Source organism: Scyliorhinus torazame, chromosome 19 (assembly GCF_047496885.1).
Source record: "Scyliorhinus torazame isolate Kashiwa2021f chromosome 19, sScyTor2.1, whole genome shotgun sequence".
Classification (NCBI taxonomy): Eukaryota; Metazoa; Chordata; class Chondrichthyes; order Carcharhiniformes; family Scyliorhinidae; genus Scyliorhinus; species Scyliorhinus torazame.
The window spans coordinates 91,092,423-91,114,233 of record NC_092725.1 but is presented as its reverse complement, the minus strand read 5'-3'; the positions used below and the strand labels follow the sequence as shown (position 1 = coordinate 91,114,233).

Sequence of the window (21,811 nt, the reverse complement as noted above, 5' to 3'; positions counted from 1 at the left end):
AGCAATTGTGCTATCCACAATGCTACCGTGCTGCCTCTCGCACTTGATCTCAACTTCTTGGCCTTTTCCCCATGTCCCTTCATCCCTTTGTTTCCCCATTAAGAATCGGCAAAACACCTCAACTGACCTTTCAGTCAACAGCCTTCTGGTAAAGTGGATTCCAGATTCTGGTGGCTGTGTGAAGAAATGTTTTTTTTCTTGAATTTCCTTTCAATTAATTCAGCTTTAATTGAAAGATTACAATTCTTTATTGGGGAGAAGGTTCTCATTTGTAAAAGTTAAGAGAAACCCAGATGGAAATAGGCATCAAATTAATGGTTTGTTTCTGAAAGAAAAGTTTTAAAGGAAATGTTATAGGTCAACTGTTTCAGTTTGATGCTCAACGCAGGTTCATTTTTAGAATTTCTACCACACAAGCTATACCTGAGATGGATGGATTTTTGTTGAGTTGGGATGTCAAGGTATATGGATCTAAGATGGGTAAATGGAATTGAGTTATGGAAGGGCTGTGATCCGTGACCTGTTTGAGGAGCTGAAGGACCCATCCCTATTCCTAATGTTTATGAGACAAGTAATGAATGAGAAAAGATGGACTTGTGTGGTAGAAGATTGTGAATTCACTCACCACCTCGCAATTTCAGCACCCAACTGGGGTGAGACTTGCAGTGCTGCATTGTTGGAGGTGCTGTCATTTGGATATGAAGTTAAACTAAGGCCCTGGTTATTCTAGAATTTTTCAGTGAAAAATAATGTTGCTTTTAGTAGGGATTTTCTTCAAAAGATGAAAAACACCAATACCCTTATATTCACAGACCATCAATTAAGCACAGTCTTTAAATCTGTAATCAACTTTTAATTCTTTTTTTTATAAACAAACAGTTATTAACACACGTAATTTTACAATCAATAAATACATCAACCAGAAATAAAACAGTTTATTGAACACTAGTGTAATATCAAGTCATATAAACATCAGGAACTTCACAATGCCATTCACTACACATAGTGAACTCAAATCAGAGAAAAAAACACTTCGCCAAATATGAAGGTTCACAGAGCTCGCAACCTCACGAGCAACATGGCAGCAGGAACACCGCGCGCAATACACCTATGACACACATTGAAAGATCACGCTTAAAATACTCAAGCAGGCAGGTAATGTACATAATCATACACAAAGGCAACTAGTATCATTCTACGGCATCTGATGCTAATGCTTTTTACACTTCATTATCATAAAGATTAGCATTTAGACATGGTGTTTTGTCTCACAGCAGGTTTAGATAGTCTTGACTGAGTGAGTAGAAAGGGAAGGGGCACCTTCTGGTTATGGCTGTACTTAAGTTGTGACTATCAGAAAGAATCGTAATTCTTTATTTGGCAGTGTCTTTTAATATATATAACTATCGTGACATAACCTTGTAAATTAAACCCGCACGTTACCATCTCAGTGGCAGTTTCTTACGCAGTGTGCTCATTGCGTGACTTTGTTAAAATCCTGAGCTAAGTGTATACTAACAGTAATAACTAAAGCTTTCAATATGCTGCTCGTTCTTTAAAGGCGCGGCCCATTGGCAGGAGACTATTTCACAACGTTTTTGTGTTTACATTGCACAGTGCTCGAAAAAGATGCTGTGATTTCATCTATTCCTGCTGATCCCCTGGAAGTTCAATCCAGCTGTTCTGCATAGCTACCACCCCCAGTCCCGTATTGGTCCGTATAGTCTGAGTGGAACTGGACGTGCCATGCAGTCAACTTGACAGGGCAGCAGAAAGGAATGATTATCCCGGCAGAAATTAAAACCTATAAACCCACACATCTGAATCAAAATTACTATCGAGTAAACTTGTTGCTATTCCACTGAATATCCTACATTTCTAAGCACACAGGCAGTCACAGTGATACACAGAACAGTCCTTTATGGAATGACTGATAGCTTTATAATAGTGCCATTGACTACATTAGAACAAGAAAAACATTTAAAAACTCCTCCCAACGTGTGCACCCAGTACACAAAAGAGGGATGGAACCAGGCCACTGCTTCAGTTTGTTTTTGTGTCCCTCTCACCTATCTTTACTAAAGTGTGTTTCCCTCTTGCTCTATTGGCCTCACAAGAAGGAAATCACTGGAATGCGGATGAAATATTTAACCCATAATATATAGCATTGACTTTTGTACTTCTTAGTCAATTTATATAATTTAAAATAGAACATCTTATTAAAAACAATGCACAGAATAAGAAATGCTAACAACGTACAAACGCACAGACTAGAAATCATTTTCCGCTTTACGGTATATGTACAACTGTGAGATACATTATTTCAATCATGCTCTATCTACACAGATCATATTGCTTAAAAGGGTGATGGTTTTGGATAGGGTTGATGAGATGAAGTGCCCAAGGAACATTTTTTTAAAAACAGATTTGCGTTTAATAATGGAGCGAAGTGGGGGAAGCGACTGAATGAGTTAGGAGAGAAGCAACTCTACGATATTGAATGTGGAAGTGGCTGGATTGATGGGGGTTGAGGTATTTACACACACTGATGATGAGTAATAAAGGGAGGAACACTGAAAGGCTTTTCATTTCTTCAAGCCGAGAGTGACGTCCACTTCTTCCTCCGCCTGCAAGGTGTGCCACTGCGCAATGGGGCGTCTTGGGTTGGCCAGCATGTCTGACCAATGGCGAAGCTCTGCTGCAGTGCTATTGTAGCCCACGAAGACTTTCCCAATAGCGTCGTTCTTGCCGATCTTGTCATAGTCCAGGACAGTGACAACAACCTGAACTTTCTGTGTGAGGATAAACAGGGGAAGGGGGTACAAAATCAATATTCATGTAATGCTACTTTTTACATATTTGATTCTGCCTAATTGTCATGATTTTGTCAGGCGTTAATGACATTGGGTATAATTTAGTGGCTTATAGCACTGTTAGGATCCCAAATGAGAACCCAACTATTTTCAATTTGTAAAACTTTGAGGAAATGTTACTGCACTACAAGAGGATAACACTGACCAATGGTTATCTTTTATGTTAAAAATAACTTTAATTTAAACACAGAATTAACCACAATAGCAACAAAGAAATAGCTTAACAGTTACAACAGTTCCTAAATAAAAGAGAAAACCTTAACTTACTTACTAAACCTATTACTATATTCCAATTAAGCACACCAATATATTTCAAATACTGCTCATGAATAAAGTTAACAACCAGGATTCAACTTGCTTTTCTCTGTGCAGAATCCTTGGAGAGAGACCCTGAAACACTTCTGTTCATATGAGAGTATGTTCCAGGACCAAGTATGTTCCAGGACCAACTAACCTTTCAGACAGACCTGGCTCCTCCCATTAACTACATCACCTATCCCCAAAACATAAGACATTCTGTCTCTTCTTATTAGATGTCCCTTGACTTATTCAGCCAGGACCAAACACAATAGCACTCATAGATTTTTTCCATCCTCAGCGGTCCTTCAAATGCAAACAATATTCCATTAGCTAATTATCTGTAAACAAGTAAATTTTCAAGACCTATTCACAGAACACTGCACCTGCAAATCAATGATTACCTCACTTGTATGACACCTAATCACAGCTCAAAATGTATATAAGACAATACCTTACATTCATCATTTTTTAAAAAATATTTTTATTCAAATTTTTACATATTTTCAACAAACCCCCCCCCTTACAGAAAAAAGAAAAACAAAGAACACATAAATAAACATCTTACAACTACATCACGAATTCGCCCAATATACAAACCCCCCATTAAGCAATAATGAACACAGTAGAAAACACAAAGTACACCCCCCCCCCCCCCTGAGTTGCTGCTGCTGACAACCTCCTAACGCTCCGCTAGAAAGTCTAGGAATGGTTGCCACCGCCTGAAGAACCCTTGCACAGACCCTCTCAAGGCAAATTTTACCCTCTCCAATTTAATGAGCCCTGCCATGTTGCTGATCCAGGCTTCCACGCTCGGGGGCCTCACATCCTTCCACTGTAGCAGAATCCTCCGCCGAGCTACCAGGGATGCAAAAGCCAGAATACCGGCCTCTTTCGCCTCCTACACTCCCGGCTCGTCCGAGACCCCAAATAGTGCTAACCCCCAGCTCGACTTAACCTGGGTATTCACCACCTTAGACATCGTCCTCGCAATACCCCTCCAGAACCCATCCAGCGCTGGGCTCGCCCAGAACATATGGGTATGATTTGCTGGGCTCCCCGAGCACCTCCCACACCTGTCTTCCACCCAAAAGAACCTGCTCAGCCTCGCCCCTAGAACATAGAACATAGAAAAATACAGCACAGAACAGGCCCTTCGGCCCACGATGTTGTGCTGAACCTGGCATATGCGCTCTGTGAAGAACCTTAAATTGTATCAGGCTAAGCCTGGTGCAAGAGGAGGAAGAATTAACCCTACTCAGGGCGTCCACCCACGTACCCTCGTCTATCTCCACCCCAAGCTCCTCCTCCCATTTACCCTTTAGCTCCTCCACCGAGGTCTCCTCCTCCTCCTGGTAGATCGCCGAGACACTGCCCTCTCCAACCCACCCCCCCGAGAGCAGCCTGTCCTGGATCCTGAGTGCTGGAAGCAGCGGGAACTCTCTCACCTGCCGTTTTACAAATGCCCTTACCTGCATGTACCTGAAGGCATTTCCGGGGGGAAACCCGAATTTTTCCTCCAAGGCTCACAAACGTCCCATCTAAAAACAGGTCCCCCTTCCTTCTAATTCCTGCCTTGTGCCAGCTCAGGAACCCTCCATCCATTCTCACCGGGACGAACCGATGGTTCTCCCGGATTGGGGACCAAACCGAAGCCTCTACCTCACCCCTGTGGCGCCTCCATTGCCCCCAAATCTTCAAAGTCACCGCCAGAACCGGACTCGTGGTGGACCTAGTCGGCGGGAGCGGCAGCGGTGCTGTCACCAGTGCTTCCAGACTTGTGCCCACACAGGACGCCATCTGCAGCCTCTTCTACGCTGCCCCCTCCCCCTCCATTACCACTTGCGTATCATCGCCACATTGGCAGCCCAGTAATACCCACACAGATTAGGTAACACTAACCCTCCTCTGTCCCTACTCCACTCCAGAAACACCCTTCTCACCCTCGGGGTCTTTTTCGCCCACACAAATCCCATGATGCTCCTACTGACCCGCTTAAAAAAGACCTTAGGGATCAGGATGGGGAGGCACTGGAATATAAAAAGGAACCTCGGGAGCACCATCATCTTCACCGACTGTATCCTACCCGCCAAGGAGAGTGGCAGCATATCCCACCTTTTAAACTCCTCCTCCATCTGCTCCACCAGCCTCGTCAAGTTGAGCTTGTGTAGGGCCCCCCAGCTCCTGGCCACCTGGATCCCCAGATACCGAAAATTCCTTTCCGCCCTCTTCAGTGGAAGGTCATCTATCCCCCTTCCCTGGTCCCCTGGGGGTACCACGAAGAGCTCACTCTTCCCCATGTTGAGCTTATACCTGGAAAAGTCCCCAAACTCCCTGAGGATCCGCATCACCTCCGGCATTTCCCCCACTGGGTCCACCACATACAGTAACAGGTCATCGGCATACAGCGAAACCCGGTGTTCCCCCCCCCCCCCCCACGGCCCCCCGACCAGCTCCCTCCAGTTCCTGGACTCCCTTAGAGCCATAGCCAAAGGTTCAATTGCCAATGCAAATAGCAAGGGGGATAGGGGGCACCCCTGCCTCGTTCCCTGGTACAGCCGAAAGTATTCCGACCGCCTCCGATTCGTGGCCACACTCGCCACCGGGGCTTCTTAAGTAGCCTAACCCAACTAATGAACCCCTCCCCGAACCCAAACCTCCTCAACACTTCCCAGAGGTACCCCCACTCCACCCTATCGAAGGCCTTCTCTGCGTCCATAGCCGCCACTATCTCCGCCTCCACTGTAGGCATCATGATTACGTTAAGGAGCCTCCGCACATTGGTATTCAGCTGCCTTCCCTTAACAAAACCCGTCTGGTCCTCGTGAATCACCCCTGGGACACAGTCCTCAATTCTGGTAGCTAACACCTTCACTAACAGCTTCGCGTCCACGGTGAGGAGAGAGATTGGCCTATACGACCCACACTGTAATGGGTCCTTGTCCCGCTTCAATATCAGTGAGATCAGTGTCCTGGACATCGTCGGGGGTAGGGCCCCCCTCCCTCGCCTCATTGAAAGCCCTCACTAATAGAGGGCCCAGCCGGTCCATGTACTTCTGGTAAAATTCCACCGGGAACACATCTGGCCCCGGTGCCTTCCCTGCCTGCATTCTCCCCAGCCCCTTAGTCAGCTCCTCCAGCCTTACATTCATCATAGCACCTCTTTGACATTGAATCATTATTTATTAGAAGGCTAGCCTTCTCCTATCACTTTCAGCAGAGAGTAACTACTGATGCCAGCCACTGAGTTAACACCAATTGTTATTTAGTAATTCTGTGGCTGGTGGCTGATGGCTGGTCTTTATTATCTCAATACAAACACAGTTAATATTTTCTGTTACTACTCTTCATTTTTCTGCAGGTATACAAACCGCGCCCACAGTGTCACAACCTTCACCACGGGTAGGGCAAGGAGGTAGGTCCCAAATCCACCCCAGTCAGACTAGGGGTTGAATCGTGTGTTGCTGGCACCAATTTGATCTTCATTGGCAACCCAACCAACTGGCCACCCAATATACACTTACATGGAGAGTGATAGTAGAGGCGCCAATGCTCTTCCCAACACAGAGCTGGTCAGGAATCTCTCCCACTCTGACCACCTGGCTTTGGCGGGTTTGGAAGGATTTGAAAGTTGACTCTCAACCTGTTTGGCTGCGTTATGAACACGTCTTCCTTGACCATCAAGTCCTGGAGTGGGACTTGAACCCAGAACTTCAGGCTCCAAGGCAAGGGACACTAGCCACTGCACCACAAGACCTCCTTTCTGTTACTAACTATGAGCATGGATGATTCATTAGCAATTAACAAAATTTATGAATGGCAATGAGGATGCGGTAATTATCTTTTACTGTGCTGTTATGGACCAGGGTTTAGAGAACCCCAAAGTGTATCATGGAGTTCACCTGACCCACAACTTTTAATAGATTGTGGTATGGGGAGCACACAGCCCACTCTACAGGTGTGGTACAGCAGAAATGGAAAAATATTTTTAAAAAACAAAACAATGTTTATTCTATGAATTCAAGTTAATCTTTTTAAAACATACAGTGAACATCTTAGCAACCATAAATTCAAATACAACCCCTAAAGAATACAAAAATAAGTAATTCTTTAAGCTTTCCTTTTAACATCCAGACGACTTAAAACACCTTTTACCAGAAGCACATCAGGTTACAGACACTACTGTTATTAGTTTTAAATCACCAGGATCGATTTACAGTCTTTAGATTACAGAGAGAGATTCATACACCTTCTGGCTGTGACTGCAGCTATCCAGCTCTGAAAATAAAACTAAAACCCTGCAGCAAACAGCCTAAAATGAAAGTAAAAAGCTGACAGACAGCCCAGCTCCACCCACTCTCTGACATCACTGCAGTAGTAAACACCCATTTTTTAAAGGTACTCACTACAGATATTTATATACACACCCATTTATAAACACCCATTTCTTAAAGGTACTCTCACATGACAGTACATAGAACATAGAACATAGAAAATACAGCACAGAACAGGCCCTTCGGCCCACGATGTTGTGCCGAACCTTTGTCCTAGATTAATCATAGATTATCATTGAATCTACAGTGCAGAAGGAGGCCATTCGGCCCCCTGAGTCTGCACCAGCTCTTGGAAAGAGCACCCTACCCAAACTCAACACCTCCACCCAACACCAAGGGCAATTTGGACATTAAGGGCAATTTATCATTGGCCAATTCACCTAACCCGCACATCTTTGGACTGTGGGAGGAAACCGGAGCACCCGGAGGAAACCCACGCAGACACGGGGAGGACGTGCAGACTCCGCACAGACAATGACCCAAGCCGAAATCGAACCTGGGACCATGGATCTGTGAAGCAATTGTGCTATCCACAAGGCTACCGTGCTACCCATGGTTAAAGGCCAATACGTCCCCTGGACTTGATGGGTTGCATGCTAGGATTGCAAGAATCCTTAAATTCTGGAAAGTCACAGAGATTTGGGAAAACTGCCACTGTAACACCTTTATTGAAAAAAAAGGGAAATAAAAATCAAGTAACTATAGACTTAGCTTAACTTCTGTCATTGAAAAAAAAAGTTGGAGTCCATTCAAAAAAATGCAATAGCAGAGCATTTAGAAATGCATAATATAATGCATGGCTACATGAAAGGGAAAACATGCCTGATAAATTTATTAGAATTATTTGAGGTGGTAACAAGCAGGATAGATGAAGGGAAACCAGTAGATGTAATATACTTGGATTTTCAAAAAGCATTCGATAAGGTCACACAAAAGGCTACTTAATAAGATAAGAACCCATGGTATTGGGGGGGGGGATCATAGAATCATAGAATTTACAGTGCAGAAGGAGGCCCATCGAGTCTGCACCAGCTCTTGGAAAGAGCACCCTACTTAAGCCCACGTCCCCACCCATTCCCGTAACCCTGTAACCCCACCTAACCTTTTTGGACACTAATGGAAATTTATCTTGGCCAATCCACATAACCTGCACATCTTTGGACTGTGGAAGGAAACCCACGCAGACACAAGGAGAACATGCAGACTCCGCACAGTGACCTAAGCCGGGAATTGAACCTGGGACCCTGTAGCTGTGAAGCAACTGTGCTAACCACTGTGCTACCATGCTGCCCACCTAATATGTTAACATGGATAAAGAATTGGCTAACTGATAGAAGACAGAGAGTTGTGATAAGAGAGGCATTTTCAGGATGGTAACCTGTAACTAGTAGAGTTCCACACGGATCCGTGCTGGGGTTACAATGTACAATATATATTAATGACTTGAACAAAGGAAATTAATGTACTATTGTGAAGTTAGCAGGTGACACAAAACTGGATGGGAAGGCAAGTGGTGAGGTTAACACAGAGTCTTCAGGGGGATATGGACAGGTAAGGTGAGGGGGCAAAACTTGGCAGATGGAATATAATGTAGGAAAATATGAAGTTATGCACTTTGGTGGGAAGAATAAAGGAGCTGAATATTATTGAAATGGAGAAAGACTGCAGAAAACTGCAGCACAGAGGGATTTGGGGATCCTTGGACTTGCCATTTGAGGCAGTCTACACAAGGTTCACTAGGTTGATGCTGGGTATGGAGGGATTTTCTTATGAGGAGAGATTGAGTAGGTTGGGCCTGTACTCATTGGAGTGTAGAAGAATGAGAGGTGACCTTATTGAGGGTAGCACAGTGGTTAGCACTGCTGCCTCACAGCGCCAGAGACCCGAGTTCAATTCCAGCATTGGTTTCCTCCGGGAGTTTCACTTCCTCCCATAGTCCAAAGATATTAGGTAGATTGACCATGATAAAATTGCCCCTTAGTATCCTGGGATGTGCAGGTTAGATGGGGTCAGGTTAATAGGGAGTGGGCCTAGGTTGAGTTGCTCTTTCAGGGGGTCAGTGCAGGCTCAATGGGCTGACTGGTCTTCTTCTGCACTGTAGGGATTCTATGATTTGCAAGGGACTTGACAGGGTAGGTACTGAGAGGATGTTTCTTCTTGTGAGAGTGTGTAGGACCAGAGGGTATAATCTCAGAATAAGGGGTAACCCATTTCATTTTAAGACAGATGTGGAGGTATATCTTCTCTCAGAAGGCAATGAATCTGTGAAATTCTTTACCAGAGAGCTGGAGAGGTTGTTCAAGGCTGAGACTGACAAAATGTCTAATCATTAAGGGAATTGAGGGTTATGGGGATAAGGTGGGAAAATGGAGTTGAGGATTATATCAAATCAGCCATGATCTCATTGAATGGTGGAGCAGACTTGATGGGCCGAATGGTCTACTTCTGCTCCTATGTGCTGTGGTCTTATGGACAGGAAACTGTCCCAAGGAAGATGGGAAAGGAGGAGTCCATTCACCCCTTGAACCTGTTCCACCATTCAATTCGATCATCATTGGTGTGTATCTGAACACCAACTACATGTCTTGGTTCTGTAATCCTTAATTACTCTTGTCTAACATAAATTTATCAATTTCAGTTTTGCAATTTTCCTGTGACCTCCATCCTTAGCAGGAATTTGGAGGAGAGCGATTCCGATTTCCAGGTGAACTACAATGAGAGGTAAATGGTTACATAATGATGACAGAATGTATAAACATGGTTTGTATTCCTTTGAATTTCGAAGGTTAAGAAGTGATCTCATTGAGGTGTTTAAAATGAAAAAGGATGTGGTAGATAGACAGAAACTATTTCCTTTGGTGAAACCCCCCCCCCCCCCCCCCCCCGGGTCCTTGGTGAAAAAAAACAGAACCTTCAAGTTAAAATTAGAGCCAGGTTGAAATTAATTTGCACTTTTCACAGAAATGATGGTGAAAATTTCGAATTCTCTCCCTTGTAAGGCTGTAGATGTCTGGGGTTAACTGGAGCTTTCAGGATTGGGACTGACAGATCTTTATTAGACAAAGCTATCAAGGGATATGGTTATTCGCAGAATATTGGAGTTGGGATACATATCAGCCAGTGTCTGTGGAATGGTGGAAGGGGCTGGATCGTCTCCTCCATCACCTAAAGGAAATTAACATATAAATTGACACATAAAACAGCAAAGGAGGAGGCCATTCAGTCCAATATCCCCATGCTAACTCATCAAAAGCAAAATAGTCCACCCGATACTCTTTTCCTATAAGCATGCAATTTGTTTTAAGGAATTATCCAAGTTGCTGTTAAAGTTACTATTGAATCTGATGCCAGCACCTTTTAGTCAGTGTCTGGATCAAAACAATTCATTGCAAATGGAGAATTCCCTTCAGCCTCCCCTGTTTCTTTTGACAACCGTCTTACATTTGTGCTACTGACCCTGGCTTCCTGTTGAAACAATTTCTCCCTAGATGCTCTATCAAAATCTTTCATAATTTTAAACACCTCCATTTAATCTCCCCCAACCTTCTCTGTTCTTTCAGGGCAATTCAGTTGCTACACATTACTGAGGTTTTCTTCTCTGGTAAATCTCCAAGGATTTGACATTCTTCCTGAAGTGAGGTGTTCATAATTGGATACAATAATTGATGTTACCTGTATTTGCTCAAATGGTACTTCAAAGCTGAATGATTCGTTGTAGTACGGGTTAAGAGTATTCTTCTTAATTGTTGTCTTCTTTTTCTTCAGTCTTTTGCCATTCTGCATCAGATGAATCTTCACATAGGGGTCTAGGAAAATATAATGACCAAGGATAAAATGTGGTCAAGGGTAACTTCATAACTCAGAACAGGATTGGCATTTTTAAATATGTTTTCAATTAAGGGGCAATTTAGTGTGGCAAATCCAGATACACTGCACATCTTTGGGTTGTGGGGTTGAGACTCACGCAGGCACAGGCGAATATGCAAACTCCACACGGATTTTGACCTGGGGCCTGGATCGAACCCGGATCCTTGGCGCCGTGAGGCAGCAGTGGTAACTATTTCGACACCATGCCGACCTGGGACTGGCATTTTTAATGCAAATTTTTTTCCCAGTACACATGTTGCAAATGTGTGCATTTACATTTTTTCTCCTCACAGACTTACCTGCTGCAGTTTCTGTTTCTATTGAAAAGATCACATTTCTATAGCATCTTTCATGCCCCCATCTGTTGTCATGTTAGAATAGCACACAGCTAACATTCTCAATAGTGATGTTGTTTGAGGGATAAATGTTGGTCAGTATATTGACCAATATCCCAGCTCTTCTTCAAAATGCATTGCTTTTACTTTCACCTGAGAGGGTAGATGCGCCTCAGTTTAACATCTCATGTGAAAGCTAGCATCTCCAACAGTGTAGCCCTCCTTCAATACTGCACTGGGAGTGTTGGCCTGGATTACATGCTCAAATTTTTAGACCAGGACTTGGACCACCAACCTTCGGACTCTAAGTGTGACATTTGGTCCACATCAATTCAGCAACTATTATTGCTGAAAAATAGTTTGCTTTATGTCATGTAACTTAATTCACATCAACATCCAGTCGCTCTCCATTCTTTTACCTTCACTCCAACAGTGACTGCCCTTCAAAAGTACATCATTGGTTGTGAAGCACTTTGGAAGGCCCTGAGTATTGGAAAGGTACGTCAAAAAATACACATTTCATCATTGACACACAACAATCATGTTAGGAAAACAAAGATAGTTTTAAGGTATTTATATTTGTAATGGTACACATTAGAAACAAGTTTTAGTGGATTTAATTTAATATTTCTGTGCCTGGAAGGGTAAAATCTATAGTTAGATTCATGCTGGACAAAGGAGTGTGGTGGCTGTTTAAGTTCCAACTGTGTTTTGATTATGCTTATAGAGGGCTACGGCCTGAAAAATAAATGAAAGATGTGTGTTCTGTGAAGCAACTGGGGCCTTGTAAGGTAGAGAAGCTTTTAATATAGCTAACTTGATTGCAGTTTGGAGATAGGCAGTGAGAGAAAAGGCAGCTCTCACAGTTCTGCTAGAATTAGTTGCTTTAGAAGGCTGGAGAGGAAACATCTCTCTTCGCTTTGCCAGAAGAAAAGTCATACCATGGAGTAATGGTTAAGAAAACAAATGCAGAGATCTGAAGAGCAGCTGGTTAGGGAATCTAGAGAAACAGACAAATTTCCAAGAAATCTGAAGTTAAAGGTACTAGAGCAGAGCACTGTTTAGTAATGACAACAGAGCTGAGAAGGAAGCTGAGATGGCAGAAAGATATCTGAAGTTATTTTCATATTTGTCAGATTTTATTACAGCCTGTGGAATGTGAGTTGAAATAATGTTGGAAAACTGTGGCTGGATCTTGGAGTTTGTCTAAAAGCAGTTAAGAGAACAGAAGTCCTAAAGGGGTTGGTGTAAAATCTTGGACAGGATTTGCTGTTAAAAATGGAGTGGAAGATTTGTTCGAAGGTATCATTTGGAAAGCCTGGTCTGGATTTTGCAATGCAAACCATAAGGGAAAGCATAATTATGAGAGAAGAGTTTTAAGTGTGTTTTTGGAAGTGAAGTTCAAGAACTGCCACGTGACAATCATCAGGGGGGATTCTGAGGAGAAATCCACAAACATTCACTTGGGGTTCAGAGTGGAGAGTGTGTTTGACCACAGTCATCTTGTGTGCTTAAAAGGGACTTTGTGTTAATGGGACCACTGTAGATTAAGATGTATTTTGTAAACCATGTTAATCCCGAAACCTATAATAATCTTTATTGTCACAAGTAGGTTTACATTAACACGGCAATGAAGTTACTGGGAAAAGCTCCTAGTCGCCACATTCTGGTGCCTGTTCGGGTACACAGAGGGAGAATTTAGAAGAACGGGTACAGATTCGATGTGCCGAATGGCCTCCTTCTGCACTGTAAATTCTATGAATGTCCAATTCACCTAAGAAGCACCTCTTTTGGGGCTTGTGGGAGGAAACCGGAGCACCTGGAGGAAACACACGCAGACATAGAGAGAACATACAGACTGCGCCCAGACAGTGACCCAAGCTGTAAATCGAAGCTGGGAGCCTGGCAGAATGAAGGAACAGTGCCAACCACTGTGCTACCATGCCGCCCCTGTGTATGTAATTGTTAAACAAAGGGATTAAAGACATATTGTATCATAATCCATTTTTTTCCATAGGAATTAGGAGCAGTGGGTATTAGGTAATTCAGCCCTTCGAGTCTACTCCGCCATTCAATCAGATCATGATCTGTTCCTGGTCTCCAATCCACCTCACTACCTGTTCCCCATATCCCTTTAACCCATTTCATGTTTAATATATGTTTTATTCTTGGTGTTATATCTAATTCGTGGTCCTGTGACTTTGTTTCTCCGCGTTTTATTTTTAAAAATGTTATGCAACTGGAGTCTCCATTTCTGAGACTAAGTTTTGATGCCAATGCAGGATTCATGTAGTTGCACGACAGCAAAACTGGCACCGCACCTGGATTGATTCAGCTACTGTTGAGGGGCTAGCACCGGCGTCACGTGGAAAACAATCAGTTCCAATGAGAAAAGGTGTGGGATTTGCTGGTTTCGTGATTGACACTCAGGAGGCTGACAAGCTGCATCCACATATACACACCGCGCTCTCCACACACACCATCCCAGCCAATAGGATGGTAGCGAGGAGAGTGGCACTCCGTTTTACAGATGCTGAGCTTGAGACCCTGCTGGACGTGGTTCTGGAGAGGTGGTTGACCCTGTATCCTGGCCCGGGAAGGAGGCTGCCAACCGCCGCCATTCATCATGCCAGGGCGCAGCGCCACCAGCAACAGTGTCCGGACTAGCCAACAGTGCCAGAATAAACTGCACAACCTCCTCAGGGAGGCCACGGTGAGTAGGCCCTGGCACTAACCCCGTCCCACACACCCGGAGGGTGATCGGACCCTCACCCTGCACCACATACCGGTACCGACACCGGCCTCCATGGCCGGTAGCCTGGCCAATGAGACCCAACCCCTGGGCTGCATGCGCAAGACTGTCTAACACTGTCATTTTCTGTTTGCACCCCCAGGAGAAGGCCGTCAATAACTTCTGGAAGCGGGACAAAGCCGGAGGGCGACTGCTGGACCTGCGGCCGCTCACCATGGCAGAGCAGAGGGCCCTGGACGTGGTCGGCGGCCCGGAGTAAAGGGAGGTCGCCGGGGTGGAGGTTGGCCATGGACAAGGACGTGAAACCCTGCTGAGGTGTGGTTCCCCGTGACACGTGTGTCAACACCACCCTCACCCCCACACCACCCTCATCCCATCCTCACCCTCGCCCCACTCTCACCCCACATCACTCCCACCCACACGCTCACCCGCCAGCCCACGGTCTAATTATGCATCTTGTCTTGTGTCTTGCCGGACCTGCTGGTGATGCTGTGGGTGCGTCTGATGTCCCCTGTCCCCCAGCCATCTTGGTTTTATGAGCAATACCCTTAATAAACCTCTCATCGTGTTTTCAAGATGTGGGCACCTCCATACCTTTTCTCTTTTCAGCAACACAGAAATATTACAGGGATCTATCTTCATAGAATTGTACACCACAGGAGGAGATCATTTGGTGAATGATACTTGTGCTGACTCTTTTGAAAGTGTTATCGAATTAAGCTCATTCTTCTGCTCTTTCCACATAGCCCTGCAAATTTCGCTCATGCAAGCATTTATCCAATTCCCCATCAAAAGTTTTTATTCAATTTGTTTCCACCACCCTTTCAGGAAAGCGCAATCCAGATTACAACATCTCACTGTCTTCATCTCCCTCTCATATCATGAACTTGCAATCAGAAAGAAGGTCAATTAAATTGCAAAACCAATATCAATTTTAAATCCAGTGTCTGATCAAATTGGCTATTATTTTGCATTTTGATTTTTTATAGCAAATATAGATTGGAAATATAGATTGAAAGGCTTCCATTGTAACATTTTCAAAATACCACATCCTAATGGTTCTGTGACTCTACATATTTGTTTTGGAGTTATGCTCAGAGTTATGCTCAACTTTACGTAAAATTGTTACAGAATCATTGAAGACGATTACGTCCAATCAGAGTTTTAAATCTTTAATTTACTCTTGGTTTGCGATGAATGCGCGTAAGATCTTTTTCTCGAGCTTTCATTTAAACAATATATTTATTAAACTTCCATAAATAAGTAAACCCATAGAAACGATATGTCTTCACTTTGCGATGCACACAAGTTATTTGTGCTAATCTTTCCAGCGGATCGTGGCACTGAATATGAAATAAAAATTGTGCTTTTGTTTTTTACTTAAAACTTAATTCAGCCAAGAGTACCTGTGATTATTTTACAAAACCTTCAAACTTCCAGCACAGAATGAGACCATTGGGCCCATTATGTCTGTGCTGATGCTTGCCCTTCCGATGGAGCCTGCACAGAAATGATGGGGCATGTTCTCCTTCTCTGCTGTGTGATCCATTTACAATCATATTTCCTTGATCTCTCTCCCATCATTTTCCTTTGTAATCTCCCTGTTTAATGGCATGGCAAGGTGTCATTGTCCATAAAGGACCATAGACATCTCCATCCATTAAGGAGAGACATTTGGTTACATAGCTTGAGGGGCACCACTCCACATCAAGCATGGGACAAGGCAAGTAGGCATGCCTCCATGAACTACCACACTCGGTAGGGGGGTTGAACCTGGCCGTTCTATATCAAATTCTAGCCATCTGAACAACAGGCCTAACTAACCCGACCTCCTAATTAATGATTGCTAGTATAGATCAAAATAAATATATCTGATGTGACAGACAGTGCAGAGACACGGTTGTAGGGCAACCAAGGACAGGACCTGAAGAATGAAGGGTTCTTGACATTATGAAAAAAAACATGAAGCTGGGAAGAGGTGGTGGGGCAGCTCTCTTAATCAGGGATGTCATTCGTACAATAGGGATAGACAACCTTAGCTTGTAAGAGCAAGATGGAGAATCAGTTTGGGTAGAGATAAGAAATACAAAAAGTAAGAAGTCACTTGCAGGAGTAGTTTAAAGAACGCTGACAGTAGTTAGACTGTAGGACAGAGTATATAGGAAGAAATAAATGAGGCACGTAAGAATGTTTCCACAATAATCATGGGTGACTTTAATCTTCCTGCAGATTGGACAAATCAGATTGGCAAAGGTAGCCGAGAAAATGAGTTTGTGGAGTTCATCTGATACAATTTCTCAGAGCAGAATATACTAGCACCAACTAGAGAGCAGGCTATTCTGAGCTGGTAATGTGCAATGAGACATGATTGATCAATAACCTCATTGTAAAGGAGCCTCTAGGCACAAATAATCATAACATGAGAGAATTTCACTTCCAGTTTAAAAGTGAGAAGCATGTGTCCAGTGTTTTGAACCTAAATAAAGGTTAAACCTAAAATAAGTGTATGAAGGCAAAGTTGGCAAAAGTGAACTGTGAAACTAAGTTAAAAGATAGAACAGTAAAGGTACAGTGGAAGATTTTTAAAAGATATTTAGTATGCGTGAATTTCTACGGAGTGCCAATCAGGGCTGAAGTGCCACACCACTCCTACTTTCTTACCTGAAACCATTGTGATCCTAGCTCACCCAATTTTCTAGCTCAGACAGGGTGGGATCTAGGCAGTACAGCGAGTTCACAAGGCCCAGTGTCAAGGGCAGCTCAGTTGGATGTAAGGAGGCAATAGACACGTTTTACAGCTGTAATCCAGGTAAGTTATAAGTCCAGAGAAGTGTTATGGGCCAGGGTTTAGAGAACCCCAAAGTGTATCATGGAGTTCAGCTGACCCACAATTTTTAATAGATTGTGGTATGGGGAGCACACGGCCCACTCTACAGGTGTGGTACAGCAGAAATGGAAAAATATTTTTTAAAGAAAACAATGTTTATTCTATGAACTCAAGTTAACCTTTTTAAAACATACAGTGAACATCTTAGCAACCATTAATTCAAATATAACCCGCAAAGAATACAACACTAAGTAATCCTTTAACCTGTCCTTTTAACATCCATTCAACTTAAAACACCTTTTACCAGAAGCACATCTGGTTAAAGTCACTACTGTTATTAGTTTTAAATCACCAGGATCGATTTACAGTCTTTAGATTACAGAGAGAGATTCATACACCTTCTGGCTGTGACTGCAGCTATCCAGCTCTGAAAATGAAACTAAAACACACCCTGCAGCAAACAGCCTAAAATGAAAGTAAAAAGCTGACAGACAGCCCCGCTCCACCCACTCTCTGACATCACTGCAGTAATAAACAGCCATGTCTTAAAGGTATTCTCACTACAGATACTTATAAACACACCCATTTATAAACACCCATTTCTTAAAGGTACTCTCACATGACAGAAGAGAAGGGGGGGCTCTGTTTTGGTTTGGGGGTGGGTCAGGTTGGGCAGAATTTACAGTGCAGAAGGAAGCCATTCGGCCCATCGAGTCTGCACCAGCCCTTGAAAAGAGCACCCTACTTAAGTCAACACCTCCACCCTATCCCCGTAACCCAGTAACACCACCTAACCTTTTTCTGGACACTAAGGGCAATTTAGCATGGCCAATCCACCAAACCTGCACATCTTGGACTGTGGGAGGAAACCGGAACACCCAGAGGAAACCCACGCACACCCACGTGGAGAACGTGCAGACTCCGCACAGACAGTGACCCAAGCTGGGATTTGAACTGTGCACCCTGGAGCTGTGAAGCTACATTGCTAACCACTATGCTACCGTGCCACCCAACAGTTTGGTTGGGTCGGATCAGGCCTTGTGGAAGGGTAGGGGCTTTGGGTTGGTTAGGCCTTGTGGGGGTGGGGGGTGCTGGGTCAGATCTCAGAAGGATGGGTCGAGTCAAGCCTCATGGGGGAAGGGTTGGTTTAGATCATGGAGGGGTGGGTTGGGTCAGGCCTCTGGGTGGGTGCAGAGTTGGATAAGGTCTGGTCTTTGAGGGGGGGGGGGGTCGGGTTAGGCCTCATAGGACAAGTGAGTTGCTTTGAGCCTTGGTGGGGGGTGGGGGGTGCGGGGTGGTCGGTGAATGTCGGGATTATGGCTTGGAGTGGGTGGAGGACCAATGGGGTGTGGGGGAGGTCCCTCGGTGGGGGCGTGGGTGTGATATTTTAGGGAGAACCCCAATTGAGGGGGGGGAATCCCATAGGGAGGATTTCCTGGGGTCAATCCTGTTGCGAGCATCTTTGTGGAGGTGGAAAGGTCTGTGGGGGATGGGGGGAAATTCTGTTGGGAGTTCAGGGGTGTGGGAGTGTCCATCTGGTGGCAGTGAGGGGTTTGTTGGGGGGTGGGGGTGTCGGTAGGGCAGGGGGGATTACTCCAGTGCCTCTTTGGAATGTTTCCCAGTTACACTGCCCTGGAGCTCAGAGGATATGGCCCAATTTATTATTCCAGTGAGAAATCAAGACTCCTGGAATATAATTCATCATCCGCGACTAAATAAGAATGTTCGGGATAGCATCAAATTGAGAGAAACACTGTACAGAATGACAAAGATTAGTGATTGGTCAGAAGATTGAACAGATTTTAAAAATCAGCAAAGAACGACTAATGAGAAAGCAGCGTATGAGAGAAAGCTAGCTAGAATATGAAAACATGTACGAACATATGAATTTAGGGGTAGGCCACTCAGCCCCTCAAGCCTGATCTTCTGTTCAATATGATCATGGTTGATCTGATTGCAACCGTAACCCCACATTCCTGCCTTCCCTCCTAATTAGAGTTTCTACAAGTATTTGAACAGGAAAAGAGTAACTAAAGTGGATGTTTGCCCTCCAGAGAGTGATTGTGGGGAATTGAACAGGTATTTTGAGTGTGTCTTCAGAAGGCTTAGAAAACTTCCAAAGGACACTTGAAAATCAAAATGTCATAGTGAGGGAGGAACTTAAAACAATCACCAGGGAAGGGTAACGGGAGAGGTATGAGACTTAAAGGCCGGCAACTCTCCAGGACCAAATGGTCTACGTACTGGGATCTTAAAAGAAGTGACTGCAGAAATAGTGAATGTATTGATTATAATCGTCCAATATTCTTTAGATTTAGGAAGGATCCCAGTGGGTTGGCAAATAGCTAATGTAACACTTGTATTCAAGAAAGGAGGGAGACAGAAAGTAAGAAATTATAGGCCAGATACCCCAATATCTGTCATAGAGAATTTGCTAGAATTCATTGTTAAGGAGGTAATAGCAGGGTACTCAGAGCCGAAGGAGGCTCTTTGACTTTCTCGCTCTCCCTGAAAGGGTAAAACTCACTCAAACACCTCAGCTGGAGCTCTCTCCTGGTAAATGGATCCAGCCAGCCTTTCCTCTGCACCCAGCCTGTGAGTGTTTCATTCCGTAGACAGAGCCCGAGGGAACTCTTCTGGTTTCTTTCCCTGAAATGTTAACAGCCCTCACTAAAATCTCGTGGGAGCTGTTTCTCTGATAATCCATTTTCCTCAGTAAAGCTAGGGGATATTCCGGTGAGACTGGAAACCAGTTAAGTTTGAACCACAGGCGGAAGCTGGGGAGAAAGTGAGACCGAGAGAGTTAAGAATCAAACTGGCCTGAGGCTGTTCTTTTGAGTGAAGGCCCAGAGTGATAAAAGTTAAAGTGACTTCCCCAGAGGAACCCCTACATCCTGGGGAGGTTCTAATTAAATACCAGAAGATCCTCGTTGGCAATCCAAATCCAATCCAATCCAATCACTGGTTACAATCACTCTGCGTCCTAGACGGCATTTTGCTGCTGCAATGGCTTCAACATCCGAAGCAAGAACACTCATCTTCCATTTCATATTAATCCTCTTATTTTTACCTCTTCCCCTTCCTGTGTGTGTGTGTGTGTGTGTGTGTGTCTTGAGTGTGTTTGAGTCGAGGGTGGGTTGGTAAAAAGGGGGGAGTAGTAGATTAGCTGTTCGTTATTCTATTATAATTATTGCATGTCTTATCTCTAGTTTTCTTATAAATAAATAGATGTGTTTCACTTACAAATCTGGTGCCTGTAAATCATTGGAGCAGTCAAGAGCCAAAGATCTCAGAAACATTATATGAATTATTGGTTAATTCACTTGTGTTGGGAGTCCGGGGCCTGTAGGGCTGGAATTGACCATGGACTAGCCCAGGGTGTCATAACGCAGATAACATGGGACATCTTTGGATTGGTAAGCTGTAACTAGTTGAGTGTCACAGGGATTAGTACTGAGGCCCCAGTTGTTTACAATCTATTGTCATGAGAATGCCACTTTAAGAAATGTTTGGCTGCTCATGTTACTGCAGTGATGTCAGAGTGTGGGTGGAGCTGAGCTCTGGCTCTGCTTTTTAGTTTCACATTGATAAAAGCTTGGGTGTGTCTGTTGTTTTTGGTTTTGTTTCAGTATTGGAGCTGAAGCCAGACAAAGCAGGTGTACTGTTGTTCTCTCTGCCATGAAAGGACTATCTCTTGATCATTTGGTGAATTCAGAATTATAAATGTTCTCAGTAGTGAATTTAAACCTGATGTGCTTCTGTTAAAAGGTGTTTCTTTTGTCTTCTGGATGTTGTTTGGGAAGTTATTAAGGATTACTTAGTGTTGTATTCTTTGGGGGTTGTATTTGAATTAATGGTTGCTAAGATGTTCACTGTATGTTTTAAAAAGGTTAACTTGTGTTCATAGAATAAACATTGTTTTGCTTTAAAAATTACTTTTCCATTTCTGCTGTACCACACCTGTAGAATGGGCCATGTGCTCCCCATCCCACAATCTATTAAAAGTTGTGGGTCAGGTGAACTCCATGATATACTTTGGGGTTCTCTAAACCCTGGCCCATAACACTATGTCAATGATTTGGGTGAAAGGACTGAATGTACAGTGGCTAAATAGAGAGAACAGCAAGCAATTAAGTGGCAGAGTGTCTGCAAAGGAGAATAGATCGATTGAGTGAGTGGGTAAAAATTTGGCAGGTGGGGTATGATGTAGGAAATGCGAACTTGTCGACTTTGGCAGGGAGATTAGAAAGGCAGCAAATTATTAAATGGAGAGGTGGCATGGTAACACAGCGATTAGCACTGTTGCTTCACAGCGCCAGGGACCCGGGTTCGATTCCTGGCTTGGGTCACTGTCCCTCTGACAATGCAGCGCCAATTGGACCATGCAAACAGATGTAGAGGTAATTCAGTCCCTGCTCTGTCATTCAATTAGATCAAAACTAATGTGTAATCACCTTGGTTCAGTCACCATTATCATCCTTGCCTAACTCATCTCTTTTGAAATTCTCAATTAATTCCCGGCGTCA

At 44.0% G+C, this 21,811-nt stretch overlaps 1 protein-coding gene across 5 annotated transcripts in view; it reads right to left on the bottom strand.

The window, feature by feature from the left end:
* Nucleotides 1–832: 832 nt before the first annotated feature.
* syt1a (synaptotagmin Ia) overlaps nt 833–21,811 on the bottom strand; it is an 870,875-nt gene continuing 849,896 nt past the window's right edge. For all 5 annotated transcript variants that reach the window (XM_072484731.1, XM_072484730.1, XM_072484734.1 and 2 more), the window contains 2 exons: nt 11,177–11,310; nt 833–2,792 (listed from right to left, as the gene is read on the bottom strand). In XM_072484731.1, coding sequence (XP_072340832.1) covers nt 2,586–2,792; nt 11,177–11,310 — 341 coding nt within the window. In that variant the 3' untranslated portion in view covers nt 833–2,585. The remainder of the gene's footprint in view (nt 2,793–11,176; nt 11,311–21,811) is intronic.